General features: G+C 34.5%; 3 protein-coding genes across 3 annotated transcripts; 2 read left to right on the top strand and 1 right to left on the bottom strand.

Annotated features, from left to right (window-relative positions):
- Positions 1-269: 269 nt before the first annotated feature.
- On the top strand, positions 270-4,722 carry LOC113783427 (probable folate-biopterin transporter 7). The gene is made up of 2 exons (XM_027329558.1): positions 270-999; positions 3,337-4,722. The coding sequence occupies exons 1-2, from the start codon at positions 627-629 to the stop codon at positions 4,392-4,394; spliced, it is 1,431 nt and encodes a 476-aa protein (XP_027185359.1). The 5' UTR covers positions 270-626; the 3' UTR covers positions 4,395-4,722.
- A 1,042-nt stretch (positions 4,723-5,764) lies between these two features.
- LOC113783362 lies at positions 5,765-10,880 on the top strand. Its single transcript, XM_027329478.1, has 8 exons — positions 5,765-6,037; positions 6,341-6,410; positions 6,545-6,704; positions 7,628-7,709; positions 8,306-8,522; positions 8,925-8,989; positions 9,864-10,125; positions 10,581-10,880. Exons 1-7 carry the CDS (start codon positions 5,912-5,914, stop codon positions 10,116-10,118), a joined length of 975 nt encoding a protein of 324 aa, XP_027185279.1. The 5' UTR covers positions 5,765-5,911; the 3' UTR covers positions 10,119-10,125; positions 10,581-10,880.
- A 2,462-nt stretch (positions 10,881-13,342) lies between these two features.
- Positions 13,343-21,303, bottom strand: LOC113782974 (V-type proton ATPase subunit H). The gene is made up of 11 exons (XM_027328965.1): positions 21,106-21,303; positions 20,118-20,243; positions 19,321-19,423; positions 19,130-19,202; positions 17,509-17,574; positions 17,310-17,427; positions 16,277-16,438; positions 15,942-16,067; positions 15,349-15,474; positions 14,379-14,558; positions 13,343-13,824 (listed from the first exon to the last, which is right to left on the bottom strand). The coding sequence occupies exons 1-11, from the start codon at positions 21,139-21,141 to the stop codon at positions 13,576-13,578; spliced, it is 1,365 nt and encodes a 454-aa protein (XP_027184766.1). The 5' UTR covers positions 21,142-21,303; the 3' UTR covers positions 13,343-13,575.
- Between the last annotated feature and the right edge of the window lie 5,141 nt (positions 21,304-26,444).

Here is a 26,444-nt window from a genome sequence, read left to right on the forward strand (position 1 = left end):
CACCCTACCCTCAAGCACAACTCACCATCATATTACAAAGGTAAGCCCGCCAGTAGGAATTTGCGCCTGGGCTGGAGTAAGAAAGCCTACCATTCTCCGTCACAAACGCTCGTGGAGCAGGTAACGAACCTCCTTGGGTGGACAGAAGCGTAGGTTAAAACTTAAAAGTTCCGTCCCATGACTAAAGAGCGCCACGTTTCTGTCCACAAACATTTTTTGGTAAAAAAGCTTATCTCACCTTGGATCGATCAATCAACACTTTTCTACATTGGTGCTATAATACTTGGCTGCCACCAGTCCATCATTGTAGCAACTAGCCGACAACCGAGAAGGGACCAGTTTTTTCTTACTCAATGTAGCCTTCTTTGCTTCGAGCGCCAGGAATTCCTCCCAACCCCACCACCTGCCATTTTTGTATTTATATTGGGAATATACACCTGCCTTCTTTGCCGTTACGGATCCCAGATTTCCCATACGCACCATAGTTTGGGTCCAATAAAAGTTCAAGAAAGATCAGATTTTTATTCAATTTTTCAAACCAATCCATGTCCTTAATCACCACTGGTGCTAGGCATTAATGTTATAGGAGTACCAAGTATTTTGGAGGAGGAGAATAAACAGAAAAAATGGTTTCTTTAATTGAGATTAACGAAGAGAGAGGAGGAAGGAGGAGGAGCAGCAGAGGCAGTAATTATAGTTCTACTAATGGTACAAGTGCTGGTGCACAGAGTACTACTACTAGCAGGAGTGGTAGTAATGGGAGTGAGAAAATGAGGAAATTGTTATTGGGAATCGGATTTTGGGTGCAGGGATTGAGGTGTTTACCATGGCTTGGGGTGAATTTTTTCCTGAAAGATGGGCTGAGGGTAGACCCTGCTACTTCGCAGATTCTTCAGAATTCTGCTACCTTGCCAATGGTGGCCAAGCCCCTTTATGGTATCATCTCTGATTCATATTATATCTTTGGCCAGCGTCGAACTCCCTATATTGCTATTGGAGGTATTACACTTTCTTAGATTATTTTTTGTTTAATTTTTTTATGTTACTTTTATGCGCATTGGTGTTTTATTTTATTCTAACTTGTTTAACATATGTGGATGAATGCTAATTAGAAAGACCGAGTTGTAAAGAATTCTATGCTCTGAATGTTTTTTTATATTCAAATGATTTGTCCCGAGTAAAATACAATTGGACTGATCGAATTTATATCTTTCCTTTCATCAAATTAGCTTTTTCTAGTAAGTTTCCCTTCAGGCTGTAAATGGGCCTCAACTTTTCGATCATCTAGCAAAACCCAATCCTGTTGAATCTAGAATCTGCAGCCCTGGCTGATGGATTAATGTTCAAGTAGAAATGAGATCAGTAACATATTGTAAAGTAGTAAAAGAGATATACAAATATATTTGTTTATCTGTATCTGTACTTGTATACATATAGAAAGCGTATAATGCAAGGGTAACTTCGCCATGGGGGTTGTTTCTTTGACCCCCCCCCCTCTTTCCAAAAAAACAAAAATTTGGGGGCCGGATTGTATACTTCTAGGCAATGTGGACTTTTGGGTGGAGATCTGATGTAACAATGTGCCAACGTTTTAGTGATAAACTATTCAGAGCTTGCCTTTAGATCCATGGATGGCTTCCTGTAATAGCAATCGAAGTGCTGCAATTCATTTTGGTACTACAATTAGCTCAAAAGGTCATGAGTGAGAGTACCAGTTTTTATGGCTCCCAATCATTGAAATCTTGCCTACCTTTTTATGGTACTACAATTAGCTCAAAAGGTCATGAGTGAAAGTACCAGTTTTTATGGCTCCCAATCATTGAAATCTTGCCTACCTTGTTCCCCAGCATTAGAAAGAAGTTATGTGGAACAGATCCCAGGCTTCTGGAGTCACTACCAGTTGATACCATATCCGAGACTGTGCTTCTTATTTAAGCCTGATAAATAGTGACTGCCCTATTGAATTGTAGTTGGAAGAAAGAAATGAGCCGGAAAAATGGGTTCTTCAATTGTCAATGATGAGGAAGGAGTTGGAGGAAGGAGGACAAAGGCAGTAGAAATGGTAGTAAACATAGCAGTCCTAATAGCGCTGTTCCTGGTTAACAATTTGTTGCTACTACTAGTACTACGAGCTTAGGAATAGGGCTTTGGCTTCAGGGTATTCAGTTTTGTCTGTGGCTGGCAGTGAAATTTTTACTAAAAGATGGCCTAAAAGTAGACCTGTCTGTGAATCAGTTCCTCGGGACTTACTGCTTATGTGTCTATGATGGCCAACCCCTTTTTGTAATCATCTCTGATTCTTATTATATCTTTGGCCAGCATCATAATGCTTGGGCTTCTTTTTTTTTTTTGTTTCCTCCTCTCACTTTGGTTATCCTTTGGCTTGTTGCAGTGACTTCTGAAAATATTTGGCCTATTTAAATGATGAATGTCAAGTTGGAAAGTGAAGTAAGGAAGATACTGGTTTTATTTAGCATTATTAGTTTCAGTTTTGACCTCTTAATATCCAGTGTATTTGATCTCTAAGTACTGGGTGCTCTTTAATATGTAGCTCCAATTGCAGAGCCCGTTTAATTGTTGAACAGTGGGTAGATATCGATGTACAAATATAGTTTGACATATGCAATTCTGATGTCTAAAACTCAAGAGTCTACTTAACCTTTTTATGAGGAATAACCAGCCCAGAATAAATTGTATTACAAGATTTCAGAGTAATTGATGTGGCTGTAGAGTGTCTGAACTGTGAAATTCATGACTCCACTATCAGTTGATCAATGTCTTCCTTGCTGTTTTTCAATACATAGTGTCCACTCATCTTCTCAAACCATATCAAATAAGTGTGATACCAGGCGCATTGCCTGCAGATAGGAGGTGACTGATGTGAGGAAAGAAAAGGGGAAAAAGGGAAGTAGCAAATGTTGTCGAACCTTTGGCATCATTAGTTAGTTTCTCTGCCAAGATAGGATATATATATATATGTATATTTCATTGCTCAAGAAGACAGGAATGAGGAGTTGGAGGCCCTTATTCTTCTTTGCCTAATTAGTTTAAAGTTTTTATTGCCCTCATTTCTGTCTAAATGCTTGAATGGAACTGAAATTTAATCCATTGACAAATCCACAGCTTTAGGATTGGAACCTTAAAAGTGATTATTGACAGTAAGAACAATTTTCCAGAATCTAGGTTTAACTGAGTGCTTTTCCCTTTTACTATTGCATTTCAATGTCTTGAAATAAGAAAGTAGGAGTCTTCTAAGAAAGACATTATTTGTTGATGTCTGTTTTCTGGACTTAAACATCTGTCTTCTGTGTGCTGACTAAATGTTTACCTTTGCAGCTATTCTACAATCAATTTCTTGGCTTGCTATAGCATTTCTTTCCAGAACAAGTATCTCATTCTTCATGGTCACGTTTCTTCTCCTCCTTGGCAACTTTGGTGCTTCAATAGTGGAGGTTGCAAATGATGCAATTGTTGCAGAGACTAGTAAACAGCCTGCTTCATCGAAGAACTCAAAACCTTCTTCCTCTGGCAAGCTTCAGTCATTTGTCTGGATGGCCTCTGCCATTGGTGGAGTTGCAGGAAACCTCCTAGGTGGTGTTGCTATTGAACATTTTTCTCCTCAAGTAATATTCTGGATGTTTGGCATTATCCTCACAATCCAGTTTCTCATAACTGCTTTCATTCATGAAAGCTTTCTAAACCTCCCAAAGACTTCATCCAGTTTGGGGATAAAAAACCAACTTTCAGAACTCCTGGCTGCACTGAGGAAACCCGAGATCTTTTACTCAATAGGTTGGTTTGCAGCAACTTATGCTATAGTTCCTTCATTGATAGGCACTATGTTTTACTATCAAACAGAACATTTAAAGATTGAATCATCTGTCTTGGGGATATCTAAGGTAGTGGGTCAGGCAGCTATGCTTCTCTGGGGTGTCATCTATGAGAAATACCTCAAGTTGGCGCCCCCGAGAAAAGTAATCTCATCCATTCAGGTTACCCTGGCCGTTTTCATGCTATCGGACATTTTATTTGTGAAGGGCGTATACAGAGCAATGGGATTTCCAGACTCTCTATATGTGGTGGTTTTCTCAGGAGTTCTTGAGGTTTTGTTCTTTATGAAAATTCTTCCTTTCTCAGTATTAATGGCTCAACTCTGCCCAGCAGGATGTGAAGGATCTGTCATGGCATTTCTCATGTCATCCATTGCCCTTGCCCTGATAGTGAGCGGATACTTTGGTGTTGCGCTTGCTTCCTACTTCAGCGTCACGGGTAACGACTTCTCAGGCCTCCCAGTGGCCCTTCTTATACAGGCAGCATGCACAGTTCTACCACTTCACTGGTCTTACTTTGTTCCTGATGCTGTGAAGTCCAAGACTAATGCCAAAGAAAAGTGAGCAGCAGGCTTGGATCAATGTCCAGCGTTTGTATGTGCAAATCAATCCGCTATTTCTTTAAGGAATTCTTTGTATTATAGATTTAGTTCACTTGGCTGCGGATGAGGAATGTATATTTTGGTCCAAAGAACTCAAAAGGCCGAGAGTATCTCATCTTATATTTGATTTAATATTACAGATAATTCCTCTCAGTCTCAGACCCTGGCCGATGTACAGCCCAGGAATTTATCGACATCAAACAAAAGAAAAAGGGATGAGTATCAATATGAGAAAACAGAAAGAAAGAACATACATCAATTCACAGTTCTCTTTCCATGCATGAAACATATTTCTTTGTTTTGTTTAACATGTACACAAGATTACCAAGGCAGACAGATGAACGTTTCTATGGCAATTAGTCATTTTCAATGTTGTCACTTGGAACATATACTTGGTCTGAGACAAAAGATGCTGTTTCTTTGATCGATTGAGACGTTAGATTTCTTGAACGTTTTGAACTTCAATGCAGAAAAAGAATTTCGTAGGCTGGCAAACCAACCACAAGCTGTAGAGAAAATGCTGAAATTTCTTGAAGAAACTGCAAGAAAGCTGCTAATGAGCCTTGGTGTAAACTTTTTTTGTGTCGGTAATATGTATTTCTTCTTATTTTATTTTTTGTAACTTATTTAGTAAACCTTAACTTTTGTTAATAATTATCAATTATGGTTATGAATTACTACTAAATAATTATTTGTTTATACATTTAATTTTAGTAGTGAATTTTCTACATATTTACTATTGCAACATAAAACTAATTTTCTTCAAAATGATTTCAGATATTCTCAAAAAAAATTTGATACATAAATAGTTCTTTTATTAGTTTGATCACTAGTAAATATTATAACAACAAACAAATATAGACAATAGGAAAATAACTAACAATTAGTTATATATTCAATAGCCACACACATATATTATTGCATACTATGTAATGCATGTTAATTAGTCAATTTTATAATTTTTTGCTCAACTATATTATATGTTATTTGTGCAGAATTTATCTAGGTTATTTTCAGTTTTGAAACAAATACCTCTAGTAATTCTTTTCAAATACTACTTCTCAATCAATCAAGTACTTGAGAGATATTCCTACACCTAAAACCATTTTTAATCTTTTATAATTAAATTATCACTAGCTATTTCTTTCTTTTTAATAAATAAGTGTGTTTGGATACAAAAATTTTTTCTACACATTATTTTATAACAATTTAAATATTTTTTTATAAGTATATTCACAATTTTGTTATTTTCACACTAGCATATTATTTCATATATATCACAAAAAAAAAAAATTACAACAGTTATTTCAAATAATCTATCTATAATGCACTTCTTCTCTATCTTCCCTCCATTGACTCCATTGCTTTCAGTAAAATTCTGTGAAAACACACAGTCACACACTTGAACGTCCTTTCTTGAGAGTGGGTGGCTTTCTTACTCTCTAGCTGATAATCGAGATTCCTAATTTGTATAATTGTATGATGGCGAAATGCTCAAGTAATTTTCCGCCATCATCATCATCGCCAGCATTAATGCCGGATCGTTTAAAGCCCTTCCAAACCCTTGCTGGCATTCAACAGCTTGCTGAATCTCATAAATTCAAGGTAAACAGTCGACTGCTTTGCTTTGCTTTACTATTGATTTTCATCATTTACACCATTTTACATATTCAAGTTATCTTATGAGAATTCTTTAGTTTCATGAGATTGTATATTGACAAATGTACTTTTGTACAAGTTCTTATCAAGTTATAGTTTTTAGTAAATTCGCAAAAGGGTTTTCTTTTTTCTTTTTAATTTGCTTTGTAGTCTTTGATATACTGCCAAAAAGGGTTCTGCTTATAATTAGGAGGAAAATTCATTATAGACGCGGCAAGGGGCGTTTTGTACTTATGATGGTCAGTGCAGGGTTGGCTATTGGACCAGTTTGGAGTTCTGCACGATGGGAAAAAACCTTATCCTGGGGCAATTTCCACATGTATGTTTTCCTTTACTACTAGCTAGTTTTCACGTTCTGGTAAGCTTGTTGTTTTGCATTGTGTGGTTTGGCTTTGAAAGAAGGAACTATTTCAAAATGGTTACTATCTTATCAACTGCTTGGACTTATTACAGTGGAGAAGTTGGCCAATTTCGGTGCTAAGATGGTGATTATAAGTAATTCTTCAAGACGTGCGTGTACTACTTTGGAAAAACTTAAGAGCCTTGGATTTGATCCCTCACTTTTCGTGGGGGCAATCACTAGTGGAGAATTAACACATCAGCACCTTCAAAGGTTATTCATTCTATCAGTTAGATTAACTGACTAGTTTCGCTTGTAGTGTAAATTTTATGGAAGTTTTTATGGGAACTGAAATCAGACTAACTGGAGTACTGTATTATTTTATAAATTGTACAAGAGGTAATGTTTCTCCCAAACTGATTTTGCTCTCTGGTTGTATGTCATGCTAATGTTAAATTATCTGCAGCATTGGCATATTGGTTTGATAACTGTGATGTATGTTGTTATTGTTTATGAGTCTGTCTTAATGACAAGTGACACACATTGCCTTGTTCAGCTGATAATTTTGTAGACGATGCTTCATTGTCTTTTTTCTTTTCACATTTTATAGTTATGTCCTGTGTAAACAGCTGGGAGATCCGCTGATTTTTTAGGTGCAACAGAACTGTATTCTTGTATAGATTACTGTAACATTCCTGTCATGCTTTTCGTTTTAAGTTGAAGAAAATGGAACATGACACTGTCAAGTTGAAATTTAGTTCCATTGAACTAGCTTATTATCTGCCCAATTAGTTCTTTTAACTCCACAAACTCAAGTCGGAAGAAGTATCAGAACCTGCGCCATTTCAGAGCACTAATTTAACAGTACGAGTTCTAATTGGATACAAGTTGGGGTTGAGGATCTTAAACTAAGGACAAAAACTTTTCTTATTTTCACGAGCCAACTAATATTGTATAGAGATTGGTTTCTCTACTTGGTATTCGGATGATGATGTCAAAGGATACCTTTCCCAAGAAAGTGTTTGTCCTTTCAAATTACCTCGAGGGAAGCTATTTCATCTGACTGGCCTATTCATAATCATTTTGAATGTTTCCTTGCATATTTCAGTCATTCATGGTCATATTTCGAGCACAGTTTTTTGTTGCTTTACTTCTATTTGGTTTGACATTCTTTTGGCTGCAAATTTACTGAACAGGAGAGATGATCGATGGTTTGCAGCTTTAGGAAAGTCCTGCATTCACATGACCTGGAAGGATCGGGGTGCTATATCTCTTGAGGTATGATATACTTGTAAGCTTCTCGATGTAGTAACTACATCTAGATGTAATTGAATTTGCAAATCATGATTAGTAGGTGCTTGTTCATTTTAATTGCTTCTTTTCTAGGCATACCTTTTTTCTTGAGATGCTTTTTATGTCCTCTACCTATCTACTCCCAGATTAAGAAGGCAAAGTACACCTTCTTCACGAGATAGTTGTTAAAATCTACAATACTTCATGAGTCAAAGTGGATTATCCATGAAGTATTCAGGGTAATCGAAGGTCAGAAAGAATAGAACTAGTTAGAACCAACATTTAAAAAGAAACAAGCAAATTCAGCAATGAGAGATAAAGGGAGCAATATCTGGATAATAGGCTTAGTACCTTTATTGGCTTAATTTATATGAATTAGTTAAAACCCAAAATGATGTACCACAAAAATTGTCTATCTGGTTCTTTTGATTAAATCACAGATAGTGTGTTTACCAACGAATTTTACACGAATCACTGCCAAGAGCGTTAAAAACTTTTGACCAGCTTCAAAATGGTACTAGACCATTGTAGAAATTACATGAATTCTTGATAAGTCTTTGAGTTGATCTCTCTTGATTCAGGGCTTGGGATTACAAGTTGTGGAAAATGTTGAAGAAGCCGAGTTTATTCTAGCCCATGGAACTGAGGCGCTGGGGCTTTCTTCTGGAGCTGCAACTCCCACGAAATTGGGGGATCTTGAAAAAGTTCTTGAGGAATGTGCAGCTAAAAATATTCCTATGGTTGTAGCAAATCCAGATTTTGTGACTGTTGAGGCCAGAGATCTGCGCGTGATGCCTGGTAATGGCGATATATACATAATAACCTCTGCGTGTGTGTGTGTGTGTGTTTCTCTCGGATAACAGATACTGCACAATGATCTGCACCCCACATGTGACAATAATGAAATCTCTAAACTGTCTCTATACCTTTTGCAAATTCACCCACTTTGCTTGACTAGATGCTGCTCAGTGAAGCAAAATGAACTCATTCTGTACACGAGAACCTTTTGACCCTTGGTATACAAAAGACTCTAGAGTTAAATCTGACAGCAATTGCTATCAACTCATTCATCATGGCTGCTTTTGGCTGTATAGCTCCATCCCAGCTCTCTCTTCCCATCCCTTTCTTCATCTGTGCATGCCTTTTTGATTGGAATTGTGAGATTGCAAGTAAAGGAGTTTTCTGTAACTTTTCTAACAGGAACATTGGCAACCAAATATGAGAAACTTGGCGGTAAAGTGAAATGGATGGGCAAGCCTGATAAGGTAATCTAATTCAGCCGGATCTAAATGTTCAGGAGTTCCTCCATTCAATCATCTTTCCACTTGTTTATGTGGAGGTTTTTTTTTTTAATCAATGCAAGCATTTTTGAGATGGCTGCAGCATACATTGGGTTAACTTGAATGCTGAACAATGCTCAGAAGCAGAACAACTGAGTAGATCTGCTTTTGTCTGGAAAAGTTTGAACTTATTATATTCTACTCAGAGTGCAAATTATTAGGCCTTTATTAGTTTCTTTACCATTATTTGTACTGATAGCTAGTATTACTCAAAAGTTCATTCATGAAATTGTGTTGCATATACTTTTTCAGAAATTTTAAATTAAGCAAGCTGATTAATTTGAACCATAGCAGGATAGTAAGTAATCTGGGTGAATGTCAGAGAATATTTTGGAGTTTTCATTTTTTTATTGACCCTATCGAAGAAGTAGAGAACAACAAAAGTGATGAAGTAGAGGGGTGAGAGCGAGAGAATTAAGGCTATTTCCTTGAATTGTTACCGTGATATATTCTAAATGCATTTACTGCTTTCCCTTCCTCTCTGATTCTCATCTAACCTTGCCTATTAGTTAGTTAATGCGTCATGTTTAGTGGTATCACCATGTGAAACATCCTTCCTGACATTAAGAAAATTGAACATGTTATATGACTTGGAAATTGTAGTTTTTCCATAATCTAAGATTTTCACATGGTCTTTGGGGTTTTGATTTGAGACAATTATCAGAGAAATATCATACAGTGCCAATTTGGTCTCTTTTTTGCTAAAAAAGTTTCATGTTATTCTTTTTAATTGTCAATTTTTCTTTGTGTCTGAATCTGATTTCAAAGTGCTAATCCATGTATGGTCAATTCATGTCAGATCATCTATAAAGCAGCTGCGGAAATGGCTGCTATAGATCCTTCACAGTGTGTTGCCATTGGAGATTCTCTGCACCATGACATAAAAGGTGCAAATGCCGCTGGTATCTCGTCAGCATTTATCACTGGTGGGATCCATGCGACTGAACTTGGACTTGATACCTTCGGAGAAATTGCTGATGATTCTTCTGTGGTTGCTCTTGCCTTAAGACATGATGCTTATCCATCATATGTGTTGCCTTCATTCAATTGGTAGTCTGATGGTGAGCTTTCTTTTTTCATACAAGAAAATAATGTTTCTGTTTCAAAATGTATCTTGATCCTTTAATTCTAGTGGACTGTCATCTTAAAACATGGCCAGACGTTGTGCCAAAATGGTATAAATACTGAGTACGTGAATTAGGAATCTTTAGGAAATTTGGGATTATATAATTTTAGGTTACGAGTCCTGGTTTGAAAGGAGACAAGTAATTAGCCCAAATTTGAGCAAGTACCTTTAGTTGGGTACCCAAATAAGCTCCATTAGTTGTTCAAAAATGTTATAGGCTATAATCAACGTTTAAATTTCTTGCTCTGATGTATTCACCCTGTGTTACAACTGCCATGACTATTCTTACATCAATGGCCGAGCTTGCTGTACCTCTGTCTGCGCATATATTATTGACTGGCGTGATTGCGTATCTGTTGATAAAGTGAGATCTTTTTATTCTATTTGCAGGTTTGAGAATAGAGGTTCTACTGATGCCATTGCTAATGTTCCATTTTCTATAGCACCCTTTGTAGCTACGGCGGCAGCTTTTAAGTTACCGTTCAAGGAGCCATCATCGTGCTTTTCATCTTTGTTTTGTTGTGATCGGTTGTCTCAACTACAGCAATGTACGAGAAAGCTGCTTATTTCATGGTAGCTAGTGGGTTCTAGGTTACCAGCAATGGGTGGTAATATAGTTTTAATTTAGGGATAATTTCAGAAACCTCCCCTGAGGTTTCTGACATTTACACTCACCTCCCCTGTGGTTTGAACAATTACACTAACCTCCCCTGAGGTTACTAATCCTTTACAAATTCAGTCCAAATGATTAAAATATTGTTTTAGAGAGTGAAATTAGAATTTTGTACCTGATTTGCCCTTTGTGCTACGTGTCCAATGAATGACAAAGTATTACAAATTAATTAATAATTAATAAACTTTAAGGAGCGTAGTTTATAGGCAAATACGTATTACTTATTTAAAGTACCAGCTCTTTACAAGTATTTTACTTTCAAACATTTACTTTATTACAAATATTTATTCTCAAATACAGATTTGTATTTACTCTCAAATATTTAATTTTTGTTAAATAAAAAACCTACCATTTTTTCTTTCGTAGAAATATTAATATAACACTTTTTCAATTTTAGTTATAAATATTTATGTATTTAGCATAAATTAAATGATTCAGGATAAAATACTCATAAAGAGCTAATACTTTACTCATGTAATGGATGAAAATCATAAAAAATTAATACTTTATGGGCCATTTCTTTTTTTTAAAAATATTTAATTTATATTAAATAGATAACCTACTGATTTTCTTTTTGCGAGAATATTACTGTAACACTTTTTAATTTTTAATCACAAACGTTAATATATTTATCATAAATTAAATATTTGAAAATAAAATATCTGTAAAGGGCGTACTTTAAATAGGTTATATGCATTTGTTATTTAAAGTAACAGTGATAAATATATTAACATTTGTGATTAAAAATTAAAAAGTGTTACAGTAATATTCTCGCAAAAAGAAAATCAGTAGGTTATCTATTTAATATAAATTAAATATTTTTTTAAAAAAGAAATGGCCCATAAAGTATTAATTTTTTATGGTTTTCATCCATTACATGAGTAAAGTATTAGCTCTTTATGAGTATTTTATCCTGAATCATTTAATTTATGCTAAATACATAAATATTTATAACTAAAATTGAAAAAGTGTTATATTAATATTTCTACGAAAGAAAAACTGGTAGGTTTTTTATTTAACAAAAATTAAATATTTGAGAGTAAATATAAATCTGTATTTGAGAATAAATATTTGTAATAAAGTAATTATTTGAAAGTAAAATACTCGTAAAGAGCTGGTACTTTAAATAAGTAATACTTATTTGCCTATAAACTACGCTCCTTAAAATTTATTAATTATTAATTAATTTGTAATACTTTGTCATTTATTGGATATGTAGCACAAAGGGCAAATCAGATACAAAATTCTAATTTCACTCTCTAAAACAATATTTTAATCATTTGGACTGAATTTGTAAAGGATTAGTAACCTCAGGGGAGGTTAGTGTAATTGTTCAAACCACAGGGGAGGTGAGTGTAAATATCAGAAACCTCAGGGGAGGTTTCTGAAATTATCCCTTTAATTTAATGATTGTATTTTCTGGGTGACAGGGAGATCAGCTCATTAGCAGACTTGTCTTTACTAAAAAGTTCAGGAATACAATTTGCTCAATTTCAGAATGCTACTTGCAGATAAGGAAATAATGATGCAAACAAGAGATTTTTTGGTGCAGGCAGGTTATGCATCTCTTCTACTAAGAGTTCATTTTACTGAATTTCTGCTGAATACTCCCTCCGTCCCACTTTGATAGTCCTGGTTTTTTTTTCACACAGTTTAAGAAAAAGTAGTTAACTTTTTTGGAACAATCAATTTAGGTAGCTATTTTCCTAAAATACCCTCACATTAATTAGAGTACAACTTTATGGGAATTTGAATTGATGGTAAAAAAAGAATCAACTCTCATTAAATGAGGTAGGTTTATAGTAACAACAACTTACATTGAATAAGGGTATTTTAGAAAAATTAAAATATAACTACATTCTTCAATTGGAGAGTGGACTACAATTTAGGACAGATGAAAAAGGAAAACAAGACTATCAAAGTGGGACGGAGGGAGTATATGGTAATGATGTGAGATGATTATCTTTCGTAGTTCTAAATGACTTGTAGATGAGATAACCGTCAATGCACCTTTTTTTCTTCAACTAACATCATCTATATTTTCCAAATTGCTGGGTGTAATGAGGGGTTTTCTACTTGAGATTTTCCTTGCATCTCCATGTTTCAGCGTAAAGCCCCCACTTTGGCTCAAGAACTAGGCCCTCCTATTCCTTTTGGAGCTTTTCCTATCCAAGGCTCAAGAATTTGTCAAGTTTATTTCCTACAAGTTTTTTAACAACATTAGCTACAGCAAATTTAAAAAATTTCTCAAAATTTTTAAATTATACACTTTAAAATGTTCAAAAATTTACACATTTTAAAAATTTTTTCTACAACTTTTATAATAAGTTACAGTAAAATTTTAGACAAACATCCAAAAAATTCACTTGCTAAACGAGGCAAAATTGTGGGTAGCCTTAACTAAGGACAGTAAAAGAACTCAAAAGCACAAGGCCTAGGTCAATAGATAAAACCCTTCTGGGTAATTGGAAACAGCCAAGGAAAAACTTCTTTTTCTCATTTTCTTTTATTAGGCAATGTGCATAAATAAGTACGAAAGGTAAAAATTCGACCATTTATTTACTTAGACCACAACAAAATAAACAAGTCCTCGAATTTGCTAGTTCAAATACCTCATCAAATGAGCGCTTAGATACAATACTCAATAAATAAACTGCAACTACTGCACAAAGAACTTCCAGTTTCAGTTCAAAAGCTTCAGCGTATTACAATCTACACCTGCAAAAAGCTGGCATACTTCGCACCTAGGAATAGCCTTTGGATGCACAGAAGGGCATTCTTGGTGACCTCGCCATTCTCATGGTTCATCAACTTCATCACCCGATCCTTAGCTTTGAGGTCAGTAACTATTACCCGACCAGCAGGATGGTGCTGAATAAATTGTGAGAGATCAAAGCAAGCAACAGCGAGCGTCCTTGGGTCATTGGCGGTGTCCAAAATTGTGATGAGAACTCGCAAGATCTACAGTGAGAGAACAGAAAATTCCCTTTAACACACAACTGACTATGAACAAGATTGATTTGTCAAAGATGGATATTTGCGACCAATAGGCACAATGTACAAAGGAAACCAAAAAATAATAATAATAAAATAGATTCTTAACTGCATTGTGCAATTTGCCTGTGGATTTTGATTCTTTAAATGTACTTGCATTTTTTAACTTGCTTACAGTTACAGGTTCGGGTTCCCACTCCTAAATATTTCTTTTGTCTTCCTATTTTTTATGTTGTTATTACAATCACTGAGAGAGAGAAATGATAGGTTGTATATTATTTTAACCAAAAACAAATAAATAAATAAACAGGTCATATTGGTTAATTCAATAGCCTGTGGTCATTTTACACCCCATCCAATTTAAATCCCATTTACACCCAGCACCCGTTCAAAACCCACCTGACTTGCTCATTTGACAGCTGTAATGAGTTGATACAAGAATCCACAAGCAGCAATAGCTTCACCGAAATCAATTATAGAGTTCTTATTAAAGCTAAATATCAAAAGAAGCAAATGGCTACCTGGAAGTCATTTTCCTCAAAGGTTGTGATGTTTTCCCTCCAGAAAATGGGATCTTTGTGCATTGGGGACCAATCAAGATGGCCAAGCAGAACTTCCTGCTTGTACTTATCAAAAGAACTCAATTTCTTGATGTTGTCCTTCAACCCTTCTTCCAGTTGATTCAAGGCCTCCAACAAATCCTAGTGGATGAGCAGAGTTCAGTATATTATTCTACAAGAACAACATTTACTTGCAAAGAAATAATGGAATCTAACTCGTACTTGAAATGGTAAAAAAAAAAAAAAAAAAAAACATCTTCCCACTTCCACAGCCCAAGAGGGGAGGAGGAGTTCACATGACGGTGTACAGAATGGTCTAATGTCTAACTGGAAATTTAGTTCTATCTTATTGAGAAGCATAGAAAAATGAAAGAGAGATGAAAAGAAACAAAAAACTTGAGGTTTCTGATGACTTTGGCAAGGCTAGAATTATGCACCCTTAAGACTCCAGCCTCTAGCTGAATCAATCTTTGTGATACATGCGATTAAATGTAATATCCAAAAGGGAGGAATGCAAAGCCTCCAAACCAGTCACCATAGCTATATATGCAAAATAGACATGATTAAAAGACGTGCACCAAAAGCAATACTACAGCATATACAAGCATTCAGAGACCATCATTAAACAGTGATATTTAGGCAGGTCAACAACCTTTTTTTTTTTTTTTTGAGACAGACAATAAAAGTCATGGTCATGAATAGCTAATGACTGAAATTAGACCCAAAAAGAACAAAAAAAAGGGTAATGAAGTATTACAAGGATATCAATGAAATGTGACTATCTTGTCCAGTAACCAAATTTCTACATGCATAAACTCCCAATCCTGATGTCTACGAATTACTTTGACTGTGAGTTTCCGACATTGTTCGATAATATCACAATACGGCTAAATGGTAATCACTATCAAACCATTATGGAGTACTCTCTTACCTCATCGCTCCAAGCCTGTGCTTTCAAACTTTGAACAATTTGTGGCAGTCCCAAGTCCACCATTTGAGCACCAAAGTTCCCTTTGTGGAGCAAATTCCTAACCGTTAAGACAACCACCCTGACAACCTAGTATATATGAATGAACGAACGTCACAATGCCTATGATGAGATCTATACCAAAAATAAATTGAAAAAAAAAAAAGAACGAATGTCACAAAATTGGGTAGCATAAGTATTGTTCTATATAATTCACAAACAACTTATAGATGCTAGATTATGCCATTGATCTACAAACTGTGGCTGAACAATTAAATGAAACTAAGAATAAAGAAAGCCAATACTGAAAGAGAAAAGCATGACAACCACCAATTATATTGTGAAAGCAGGCAGTTTCTAAATAATTGCATTAGAATAATGGGTTTGTTCAGATTGAAGGTTATCTGGAAAATTTTTTGGTTTTAGTGTAGCACTCTTTTGATGTGATGTATGTAAGTTATAAGGTGGTTCAGAAACACGTTTTGTGAATAATAAGGAAAATTTTTTCCAAATATCCAATCCAAACAGACCACATAATTATAAGGACCAAAGATTACCTTTTCCTTCGTTGAACCTTTAACAACTTCAACTAATCGAGGTAGAGCCCTAGAAGTAGCCAGATATTCGAGTGCTGGTTCATAGTAAGACAAAAGCCAGACACACAGGCATGTTTCGTAGAGGAGCTGTTTCATAGAAGAATGATGAATTAGAAAGATCAGCTCCAGTTACCATACATACAAAAAGCACAAAAAATGAGACCCAGACCAACTTTTTGCCTTTCTAATTAGTCAAACCAGATGCACATCCACTTAATGGACAATTCAAAGGCTGTGATGCAATGATCAGACAATGTAAATAGTTGTAACTTTAGCTATCAGAAAAGTTCAATTACCTGCATGGACTGCTGAGTTGAAGCTGGAGATATTAAAGGAACAAGTAACTTCACTCCGTCCACTTGAACAAACGAGGATCGAACCAGTGGCTCTCTCAATAGAGTTGCAAGGCAATTGATAGCTGTTGGGATGCCACGACTAGGATGATAAGGCTTCTTCAGCTGTGCAAATGAAGAGAGCCCACAATTTACAACTTCTATCATTTACCAAACAGCTTTTATGCATACCCAGAATAGCTAATTAATGAGTGCCTTCATCTCCCTTCATTTCTCCCTTATTTCATACACAGGAGTTGAATTTTTTTTTTCCTCAATGAAGCATGCTCCTCTTTTTTTTTTTAGCCGATGTGGAGGCAGGGGTTTAATAATTCTATGTGCATATGTTAAAGCTATAAGATAAGATGCATAACATACCCATCAAATGTTACTCTAAGAAAGACTGTAAAGATCACCACCTGTGATTTAGTCCAATTCAATGAGAACAAAATCCTAAAGCTGTTTACACAACTGATACACCCTGTTGGATGGTTAGATGGAGTGCCTATGTCTTCACTTCATTAACCAGTGAAACAGCATATCCAGGCTACCATTCTCAGATGCACCAACTATTGAGTGACAGTACAAAGCAGTGTCTCATATAAATTCTCATTCTTCTTTTAGGCAATGACTTACCCAGTTTGACTAGCCAAAACACAGATCATAATGCTTTTACATTTCAATCCCATAGAAAGCACCACTTCGCTCATGCTCCCTTCACCTCCACCCCCAAATGTTACCAATTGAAGCACGCAAGCTTAGGAACAGCAGTGACAATTGCATGTCAACTGAATGCTGAAATTAACCACCTTCTCTTGTAAAATACCAAAAGTTAATCCTAACATAATCTGTGCTGTAACTTGATATACATCATGGTCCTTCACTAAAACACAAGTAAACTGCCCACCCCTTCCTGATGAGCATAATACCTTGCAGCATACAAGAAAGAAAAACACATCTCATTTAAAGCACAACCGTAAAAGTGGAATATACATACCTGAGCACAAAGCCACTCCACCAGGCCTTTCAAAACATCATCAATGGTGGTGACTTTCTTTTTTGAATCTGAAGTTTCTCCATTTGCGGTGAAACCATCATGAACCTTTGGTCTAGCACTGCAATAGAAGTTGATAAAATCATATTCAGTGCAAGATCTGCTAGGTTAGAATTACATGACATAGTCATGATTGCAGTACCTTACTAGTAGTGACAGTATCTTACAGCTCTTCTCTTGAATAAACCAATTACCTTTCCAGAGCAATCTACAAGTTGAAAATCATTGCAGTCTTTCAGCTTTCATTCTTATAGAACAGAAAGAAAACAAAATGCACTTAACTGGGGGTCTCTTTGGACCCTGTATCAATTCAAGTGAGAAAAAAACTAGATGGACTGCAGCAAACAGGGGTCTTTTTAGATCCCCTTATCAAAGCAACTGAGGAAACACTAGATGGCATGCAGCAAGAAGTTATTGAAGTTTTATTAAGCCTACTTTGTGAGGTTAGAGGAAATAAGAAGAGAAGTTTCTCTGCGTGTTGTTTGGGATTCTAGGAGAGGAGAAAACAAGGTGATAAGTTGTAAATATTTTACAAATTTAGCCCTTCTAAACTTCTATAGATTCATATAATCCAAAATTTAACAAAAGAGATCAATTATCTTGCACATAAACTTGGGGTATGAGGAATCCAACACTGTCCATTGCTCGTCTTTACTCCCAGTCAGATATAACAAACCAGAAAAGAAAATGTTTTCTCATCATGTCCTTTGTTTTTTTCTTCCAAAACTTACCATCCAAACTTAGTGTAAAGGACAGAAGCAAAAAGGACTTGAAATTGGCATGGAGAAAAGATAGAACAATTATCGATATGTTTCCAATAGTTCAGCTACAGCTGTGGTCAATGAGATAATAGATTTTCATCAAGGAAGTGATGTAATTATGGTGCTGTTTAAGATGTTCCCTTGCGAGTAAAAACCTTTTGGATTTTGTCAACTCTTTCATGCAAAACTAACTAAGACTTGATACCCCTGGACAATCCAACATCTTGGGTAGCACAAGCTGATTCATGAAAGAAGAGTCTAAAATTTTACCAATGATAATAGGCAATATCAATAGTACCAAGAAAGGCAAATAGTTCATCACTAACAGCTGCCTTTACAAGTACAAAGTAAAGGAAAAAGTTCAATAGATGTGTGAAGGACTTCTTTGCCTGAAAGAAAGAAAGGAATAAACAATATATTCATCAAACAGTCTTAAGCTCTTCATACTCAGTATAGTTTTCTCCTTCAATCTTGATCTCATGGGTGAATATTAACTGCAGCTTTAGATGCTTCTCTAAAGTAAAAGAAGAACTACATGGTTCTTGATATTCTGCATAGGATATTCTGCATAGGCCTGATTTTTAGCCTACAAAACTTGTGTACTAGCATATTTCCCACTCTAATGTTGCCTGTACATGCACGTAAGTGGAAAAGTGCAAGGACATACATGCAATGCTTGTCAGTGGGAGGGAACAGAATGCGCGGATGTGCCAACTGACATAGAAAGATGAAAGAAAGTTTGTAAAAAGTGAAAAATACAACAAAACAATATCATTGGCCCATTCTTCAGTTGGCAGGGAAAATGACAAGAGTAGGCTAATAACCTTGTTGACAAAAGGAATTTGGATGAAATTTTGTTGAGCAACAAGACTACAATAGGAAATAAGATTACTGGCTCTTTGAACGCATGTGATGACAGGTATATCATCTTAACCAAATATAACTGAAAAATCATAATCAAGTATAAAGAAATAAAACATAAACATTGGAGAAGAAGTTTGCCTTAGGAAAGGTTCATAAGTATCCTCGCTTGCAAGGGACTTGTCATGAAACAGTCTTGCCCTTTTGGGATTCGCTGCAAAAGGGGAACAAATTAGGTGACTTGAAATGTTAAAACATTCCTGCAAGCCACATTACTCAGGCCAGTTGGAATGCAAAATTATTAGTGAAGGCTCTATTATTTCCTTCCTTACCAGTAAGCATTTCATCAATCAGAGCTAGAACATATTCCACTGTTTCTTCTTTGAATATGTCTCGTAAAATGCTGACAAACACACGGATATAAGATGGGCCATCCTGTAAGTCAAGTTCATTACCATTATTAATCCAATCCACATTTAGTGACCCTGTATGCTGTCCTATTAAAATATGTCAATTATCAAGACTGAAATACAATGACATCCGACTAGGCAGCACTATGAGACTCAACAACAGTGTGAGCATCTAATGAGCCTCTAACACAACCATTTGCTTCCATTAGTGAGGGCTATGACTATAAAGCAACAGATGCCATTAAGGAAGCATAAAGAATCTGATCTTACATTGTAAAGATGCAGATGAAACGAATGTAATCACATGCAACCAATTGAAAGTGAAAACTTAGATATCAGGTAGAGTAAGGTCATTAAGTCACCCTAATGTCAGTTTTAGGGCCTCCACATAAAATTTCAACCATGCAATTAATTGCCCAATTCTGGTAGCAGTAATTTACCAGAACATAAATTCCATCAAGACTAAGAACTGCTAAGGACCTATCCATATTGTCAGCAAATTCATCATCTAATATGACAAGAACATGTTGCAAAAGAAGACGTACAATTATTTATTCGGTATAATGATTATAACAAGTATCTATCAGCATTCTTTATTTAGAGATAGTCAAACGCATCATTTTTTTATGCATAGGATGAAAATGTAACTTTCAAGTCGAATAAAGAAAGAAAGACTCTTGTTGGGCTGGAAACAAAATAGTAATAGAGATGAAAATTACATCATCGAGTAATTGGGCTTTGTAATTTTCAGCCTTTTTATCATATCGTCTTAACAGCTGAAGCCCAGTTCCAGTTATCAGCTTAGTTGTCATGTAGGTCTCCCATGGTATATCCCTCCTCAAAACCTGAAATGAATGAACAGATAAGATTCTTGATAAATTTGATCACCCAAATAAATGAAACATAAAAGAGAAATAAATTTAAAAAAAAAGGTGATATCTGAATTTATACAATATCTTTGTACTTATCCAGGAAATGAACAAACGAACAGAACAACAGGGGTGAAAAGTTCATAATCCATTATACTCTTGAAGCATCTTAGAGCTAAGCTAGAATGCTGTGACGCTTTCCTTGAGGGACCAATTATCTTTTCCCGATAAGAAGGAAAATGCTATCACTACATTTTCTTAACCATGGATTAAAAAGAAAAAGAGTAAGCAACTTGATCACTCATAGCACACTCAGACATATTGCACAGACAGGTAAACCGCACCACTATCAATATTACCAGAAATATCACAGTTCAATACCCAAAACAAGCGGCAGAAGAAACCCGATTCACAAGATTTTTGCCTATCAAAATAAATTAACAGGTTCTTGTCTTTATAATTTAAGCTGTTGACATCGAATTCGAATAGAATCAAAACTAACTAAAGGAAAATGCACAATATGCTCATATATCTAAAATTACAGAAAAACTCTAAACCCCTAAATCTTTTGCCGAAATCAACTTGAGCATTGCTTAAAAGTTAAAACATTATCTTCCATAGTGCCAAAAATACATGCCCAAAATCAGCTTTTCCAATATACCAACAAAAGTCACCTGTTTACAACCATAATCAAGGTAATTGCAGGATAACATGCGGAATTTCAACCAACAATCTAACTAGATCAAAAATCCAGAACGAAACAAGAGTTAACAAAACAAAAAATCGATTTTCCATTAGACCTACTCTTTTTAACAAATATAACTGCTTAAATGCCTACCTGCTCGGTCGTAAGCTCGGCGTGATCCATCGTCATTTAACAATTAATCCTATATGAATTATACCTCTCACTTGCGAGATCGAAATGGAGATGAAATTCAGCTGCTTAAAGCTCTAAGATGAGATAGGAGATCGGGGGTCTACGCTCTCTACTGTCTCTCTCCCTCTGGTTTTTATGACACCAACGATTTATTAACAAACGTAGGGCCTGTATGGAACCTGAGTTTTTTGGGAGTTTGTCTAAAACTTTACTGTAATGCACTGTAGAAGTTTTTAAAAAAATTTTGTAGAAGTTTTTGTAAGGTGAAAAACTTTTTTATAGAAGTTTTTGAAATGTTACTGTAGACGTTTTTTGGATTATTTTTAGAGGTATTTTTAAAACATATTTTTGAGTATTTTATAATTTATAATTTTTATATTTTTATATTTTTAAACATTTATGCATTTATAATACATTTATAAATATTTAGAAATAAATATATTTATATATTTATATAAAAATATATAAATGTATTATATTATATATAATACGTAATATACATATATTTATAAATGTATAAATGTATAATTAATATAAATGTATAAATTATAAATGAATATTATATAAATGTATAAATTATAATTTATAAATGTATATGATGATTATGTATAAATGTATTAATATAATTAATATAAATGTATGTATTAATATTATGTATAAATGTATAATTAATATTGTTTATAATTTATAATTTTTATTGTTTAAATATTTATATGCATTTATGCATTTATAATACATTTATAAATATTTATAAATAAATATATTTATATATTTATATAAAAATATATAAATGTATTATATTATATATAATACATAATATACATATATTTATAAATGTATAAATGTATAATTAATATAAATGTATATATTATAAATGAATATTATATAAATGTATAAATTATAATTTATAAATATATATGATGATTATGTATAACTGTATTAATATAATTAATATAAATGTATAAATGTATTAATATTATGTATAAATGTATAATTAATATTGTTTATAATTTATAATTTTTATTGTTTAAATATTTATATATATTTATGCATTTATAATACATTTATAAATAAATATATTTATATAGGTATATAAAAATATATAAATGTATTATATTATATATAATACATAATATAAATATATTTACAAATGTAATAATTGTATATTATTATAAATGAATATTATATAAATATATAAATTAATATATTATAAATATATAAATATATAATATTATGTATAAATGTATTAATATAATTAATATAAATATAAATGTATTAGTATTATGTATAAATGTATAATTAATATTGTGTGTTAATATTATGTATAAATGTATTATATTATACATAATACATAATATAATTGTATATAAATATACATAAATATATATACATAAATGTGTAATATATATAATATGTATTATATATATTAAATATATAATATATAATATTTATATAAATGTATAATTACATATTTATATTAATATTAATTTATATGGCATATAATATTTATATAAATATATAAAAATATATTTTAAATAAAATAAAATATTTATAATATGTTTAAATAAATATACAAATATATAATATTATAAATATATAATATATATATAAATTTTTGAGGGTGAGGGACTCAAAAATTCAAAATTCTTTTTTGAGGTTACCGGCGGCGCCGGGAGAGGTGGTGGAGGCGGTGTCTGGTGTGGTGGGTTGGGTGAGGGAGGAAAAAAAGTTTTTGAGAAATTTTTTGTGTATAGATTTTTGAAGCGTGTAGGTAAAAAACTTTGAAAAGTTTTTTGGGGTTCCTGTAGTAAAAGTTGTTAAAAAACTAGTAGCTAAAAAATTTGATAAAAAACTAGGGTGCCAAACAGACCCGTAGTTCCCCGTTCCCCCACGATTTTTTCTTCCAGCAGATGACGGATTGTAGATCGTTACAGACAGTTTTAACTGGCTCGGGAAGCCCAATAAAGCAAATGTTATACAACGCATTGTCCAGCCCATTAGTATTTTCACTTCTCAAAACTTGGGCTTGGACATGCAAAGTAGTTCCTTGACGAAAATGAGAATTCATCTCTATTTACTCATAAACAAAAATAGAAATGCATAATTTGCAAGTCAAATCTCCGATAGAAGTTATCCTATCCACAGAGTTGCTCATGAATTATGTTAAATGGAAAACCAACAATGGCTAAATATCCCATATAAAATGTAGTATTAACTTTGGGATGCACCAAGACAGCAGTAAAAGCTGCTGAAAAGCAAAGGCGTAAACGAATCGAATCAAGACGAACATTCTTGTGCTCAAACTTGTTTGATTGTATTAACGAGATTAAAATTTTTGTTCGAGATTGATTTGTTTATTGGACGAATCGAACTTGAACGAATTTTTTATCGAGTTTGAATGTTATCAAATGTAAAATGTTGTTCAATTTGACTAGGTTACGAATCAAGTTTGAATGAACTCTTACAAAGTTAAATTCAAATTAAGTATCGAATAGTTTGATTCATCTTTCAACCCTGGTATTCCATTTTTTGAAGCATAATAAAACTTCCAATAAGGCAATAACCATCAATAACTTCTAATGCAAAAGAAAAAGGACAACACTTCCATTTACATGTCTTGAACAACTTCCAACAATTACAAAAAAAAAAAAACCTAAAAACTCCTTTGCTTTTATTTATTTATTTTTTTGAGATTTGCACACACCTAAGGAGTGTCATTCCTACTAGTAATAAAAAATGTACCAAAAAGAAATTTTTTACCAAACTCCCATCTCTCTTAAAAAATAAAGAATATCGATGTTAATGCCACAACTTGAATTTTATTTGCACAAGTACTGTTGAATAAAATGCTAGAATCACCCTTCAAAGTCCAAATGCAAATTTGGATTTGGAAGGGGGTGATTTTATCATTTTTAACAAGAAAATAAAAATTCTGCTATAGAAGTAGTGAATTTATTTGGATTGTAAGTTTTTATTAAAAATAAATAAATCTTAATAACAATACAATGTATATGAAATAAAACGTAATTAAAAAATGCATAGAAAGAATTTTTCTATAGAACCAAGGGCGGCGGAGGTCGATTACATTTATTAGTCCAGACTATAAATGCTCGTTTGAAGGGAGGTGCCTGTTGACATCTTAGAAGGGATCCCAGTAACTATTACAGAGCAAATGAATAGAGATCTGACCAAAAATGTTGAGGAAGAGGAGATCAGGACTGCCTTCTTCACTATGGAACCCAATAAGGCTCCTGGAAGTGATGGCATGTCTCCGCTATTCTTCCAAAAATTCTGGAATTCGATTAAACAGGACCTGGTAAGTGCTATTCAAGGTTTCTTTCATAATAGTGTTATTCTTAAAGCCATCAACCATACAATCATCTCCTTGATTCCAAAAGTAGACTGCCCTACAGAAATCAAACAATTCAGGCCTATTAGCTTATGCCAAGTGGTCTACAAAGCTCTTGCAAAAATCCTGGTCAATAGGCTAAAACCATTCCTTTCTAAATGCATTAGCAAAAACCAATCTGCATTTGTTCCAGGTAGGCAAATCATAGATAATGTCATCCTTTCCCATGAGTTGCTGCATTTCTTGAAAAACAAAAGACAAGGAAGAGATGGGATGATGGCAGTGAAGCTAGACATGTCTAAGGCCTACGATAGGGTGGAGTGGGGCTTTCTGCAAGTGATAATGGAAAGAATGGGATTTTGCTCCAAGTGGATAAGGTGGATTATGGCCTGCATCAGCTCAGTCACTTATTCATTCAATATTAATGGCGAACAGAAGGAGTTCATAACCCTAACCAGAGGAATAAGGCAAGGCGACCCTCTCTCCCCATACTTGTTTCTGATGTGCTCAGAGGGGTTGTCTAATCTATTACAGAAAGCTAAGTTGGGGAGGCAACTAACAGGTTTAAGAATCAGTAGAGGGGCACCAGCTATAACCCATTTGTTTTTTGCTGATGACTCTCTAGTATTCTGCAGAGCTAATAGACAGGAAGCTGGGGAGCTAATGAACATTCTCAAGGTTTATGAAAAGGCATCTGGACAGCTTATCAACATGGATAAATCCTCAGTATTTTTCAGTAAAAACACAACCCAAGGGGTAAGAGAGGAAGTCTGTCAAGCAATGGGATCTATTCAGCAGATAGGACAAGGTAAATACCTTGGCCTTCCTATGATTATAACTAGATCTAAAGGGCAGGTGTTTGGGTATGTACGGAATGCTATTGATAAGAAGTTGCAGAGCTGGAAAAATAGACTGTTAAGCCAGGCAGGGAAGGAAGTCATGCTTAAAGCAGTAGCTATGGCTATGCCAACCTACACCATGTCATGCTTCAGATTGAGTTCTAAGATGTGCAAAGCCATAAGTGCAAAAATGGCAGACTTTTGGTGGGGGGAGACAGAAGGCAAGAAAAGGATGCATTGGATTGGCTGGAAAAAGATGACAGAATCAAAAAGTAAGGGTGGCTTGGGATTCAAAGACTTGCAAGGATTTAATAGAGCTTTACTGGGCAAACAAGTTTGGAAGTTGCTAACACAACCAAACCTGTTAGTCAGTAGAGTCTTGAAGGAAAAATACTATCCCAGGCAATCCTTATTTACCAGTAAAGTCCCTCAAAATGCCTCCTGGATTTGGCAAAGCTTAACTGAGGTGCGAACAGAAGTGCAGAATGGTGTTATGAGGAGGATAGGAAATGGAAATGCTACGAGAATTTGGGAAGATTGTTGGATTCCTGACAGCAGTAGTGGGAAACCAACAACACCAAAGCCACCAGGGTGTCAACTACAGCACGTGTCAGACCTCATCATCAACAACAGATGGAATGCTGTTTTGATATTCAGAATTTTTAGCCAACAAGATGCTGAAAGGATACTGAGGATACCTATTAGCTTTACAGGGAAAGAAGATGGATACTACTGGGCTCACTCCCAAAATGGTCAATATACTACTCAATCTGGATATAAGAAATGGATGAAGGGAAAGGAACTGGAGAGTGTAGGAAGGAGGGATGAAGCTGGGACAAGCACTGAAGGATCCATTAAGAGAGCTTGGAAATCATTATGGAAGCAGAATGTGAGCCAAAAACTGAAAGTGTTTATATGGAAATGTTTGCATGGAGGTCTCCCAGTGAGAGGTGAAATTTACAAAAGAACAAAGCAAGGAGATCCTAAATGTGCAGCGTGTGGCGAAGAGGAGGAATCATTAGAACATCTGCTGCTCCAGTGTAACAAAGTGAAGGAAGTTTGGAAGCTATCGCCTGTGCAATGGGATGGTATACAGCATGCATCAAACTGTT

This window comes from Coffea eugenioides, chromosome 9 (genome assembly GCF_003713205.1).
Source record: "Coffea eugenioides isolate CCC68of chromosome 9, Ceug_1.0, whole genome shotgun sequence".
NCBI classification, from domain to species: domain Eukaryota; kingdom Viridiplantae; phylum Streptophyta; class Magnoliopsida; order Gentianales; family Rubiaceae; genus Coffea; species Coffea eugenioides.

Excerpts from the sequence above, each read along its gene's own strand:
- LOC113783427 (XM_027329558.1), top strand. The coding sequence starts at position 627 with ATGGTTTCTTTAATTGAGATTAACGAAGAGAGAGGAGGAAGGAGGAGG. Across the intron at positions 1,000-3,336 it reads TCCCTATATTGCTATTGGAG|CTATTCTACAATCAATTTCT; the intron begins GTATTACACTTT and ends TTACCTTTGCAG.
- LOC113783362 (XM_027329478.1), top strand. The coding sequence starts at position 5,912 with ATGATGGCGAAATGCTCAAGTAATTTTCCGCCATCATCATCATCGCCA. Across the intron at positions 6,038-6,340 it reads CTGAATCTCATAAATTCAAG|GGTTGGCTATTGGACCAGTT; the intron begins GTAAACAGTCGA and ends TGGTCAGTGCAG. Across the intron at positions 6,411-6,544 it reads TCCTGGGGCAATTTCCACAT|TGGAGAAGTTGGCCAATTTC; the intron begins GTATGTTTTCCT and ends GACTTATTACAG.
- LOC113782974 (XM_027328965.1), bottom strand. The coding sequence starts at position 21,141 with ATGACGATGGATCACGCCGAGCTTACGACCGAGCAG. Across the intron at positions 16,068-16,276 it reads CAACTCAGCAGTCCATGCAG|CTCCTCTACGAAACATGCCT; the intron begins GTAATTGAACTT and ends TCTATGAAACAG. Across the intron at positions 13,825-14,378 it reads TTGAGGAAAATGACTTCCAG|ATCTTGCGAGTTCTCATCAC; the intron begins GTAGCCATTTGC and ends CTCTCACTGTAG.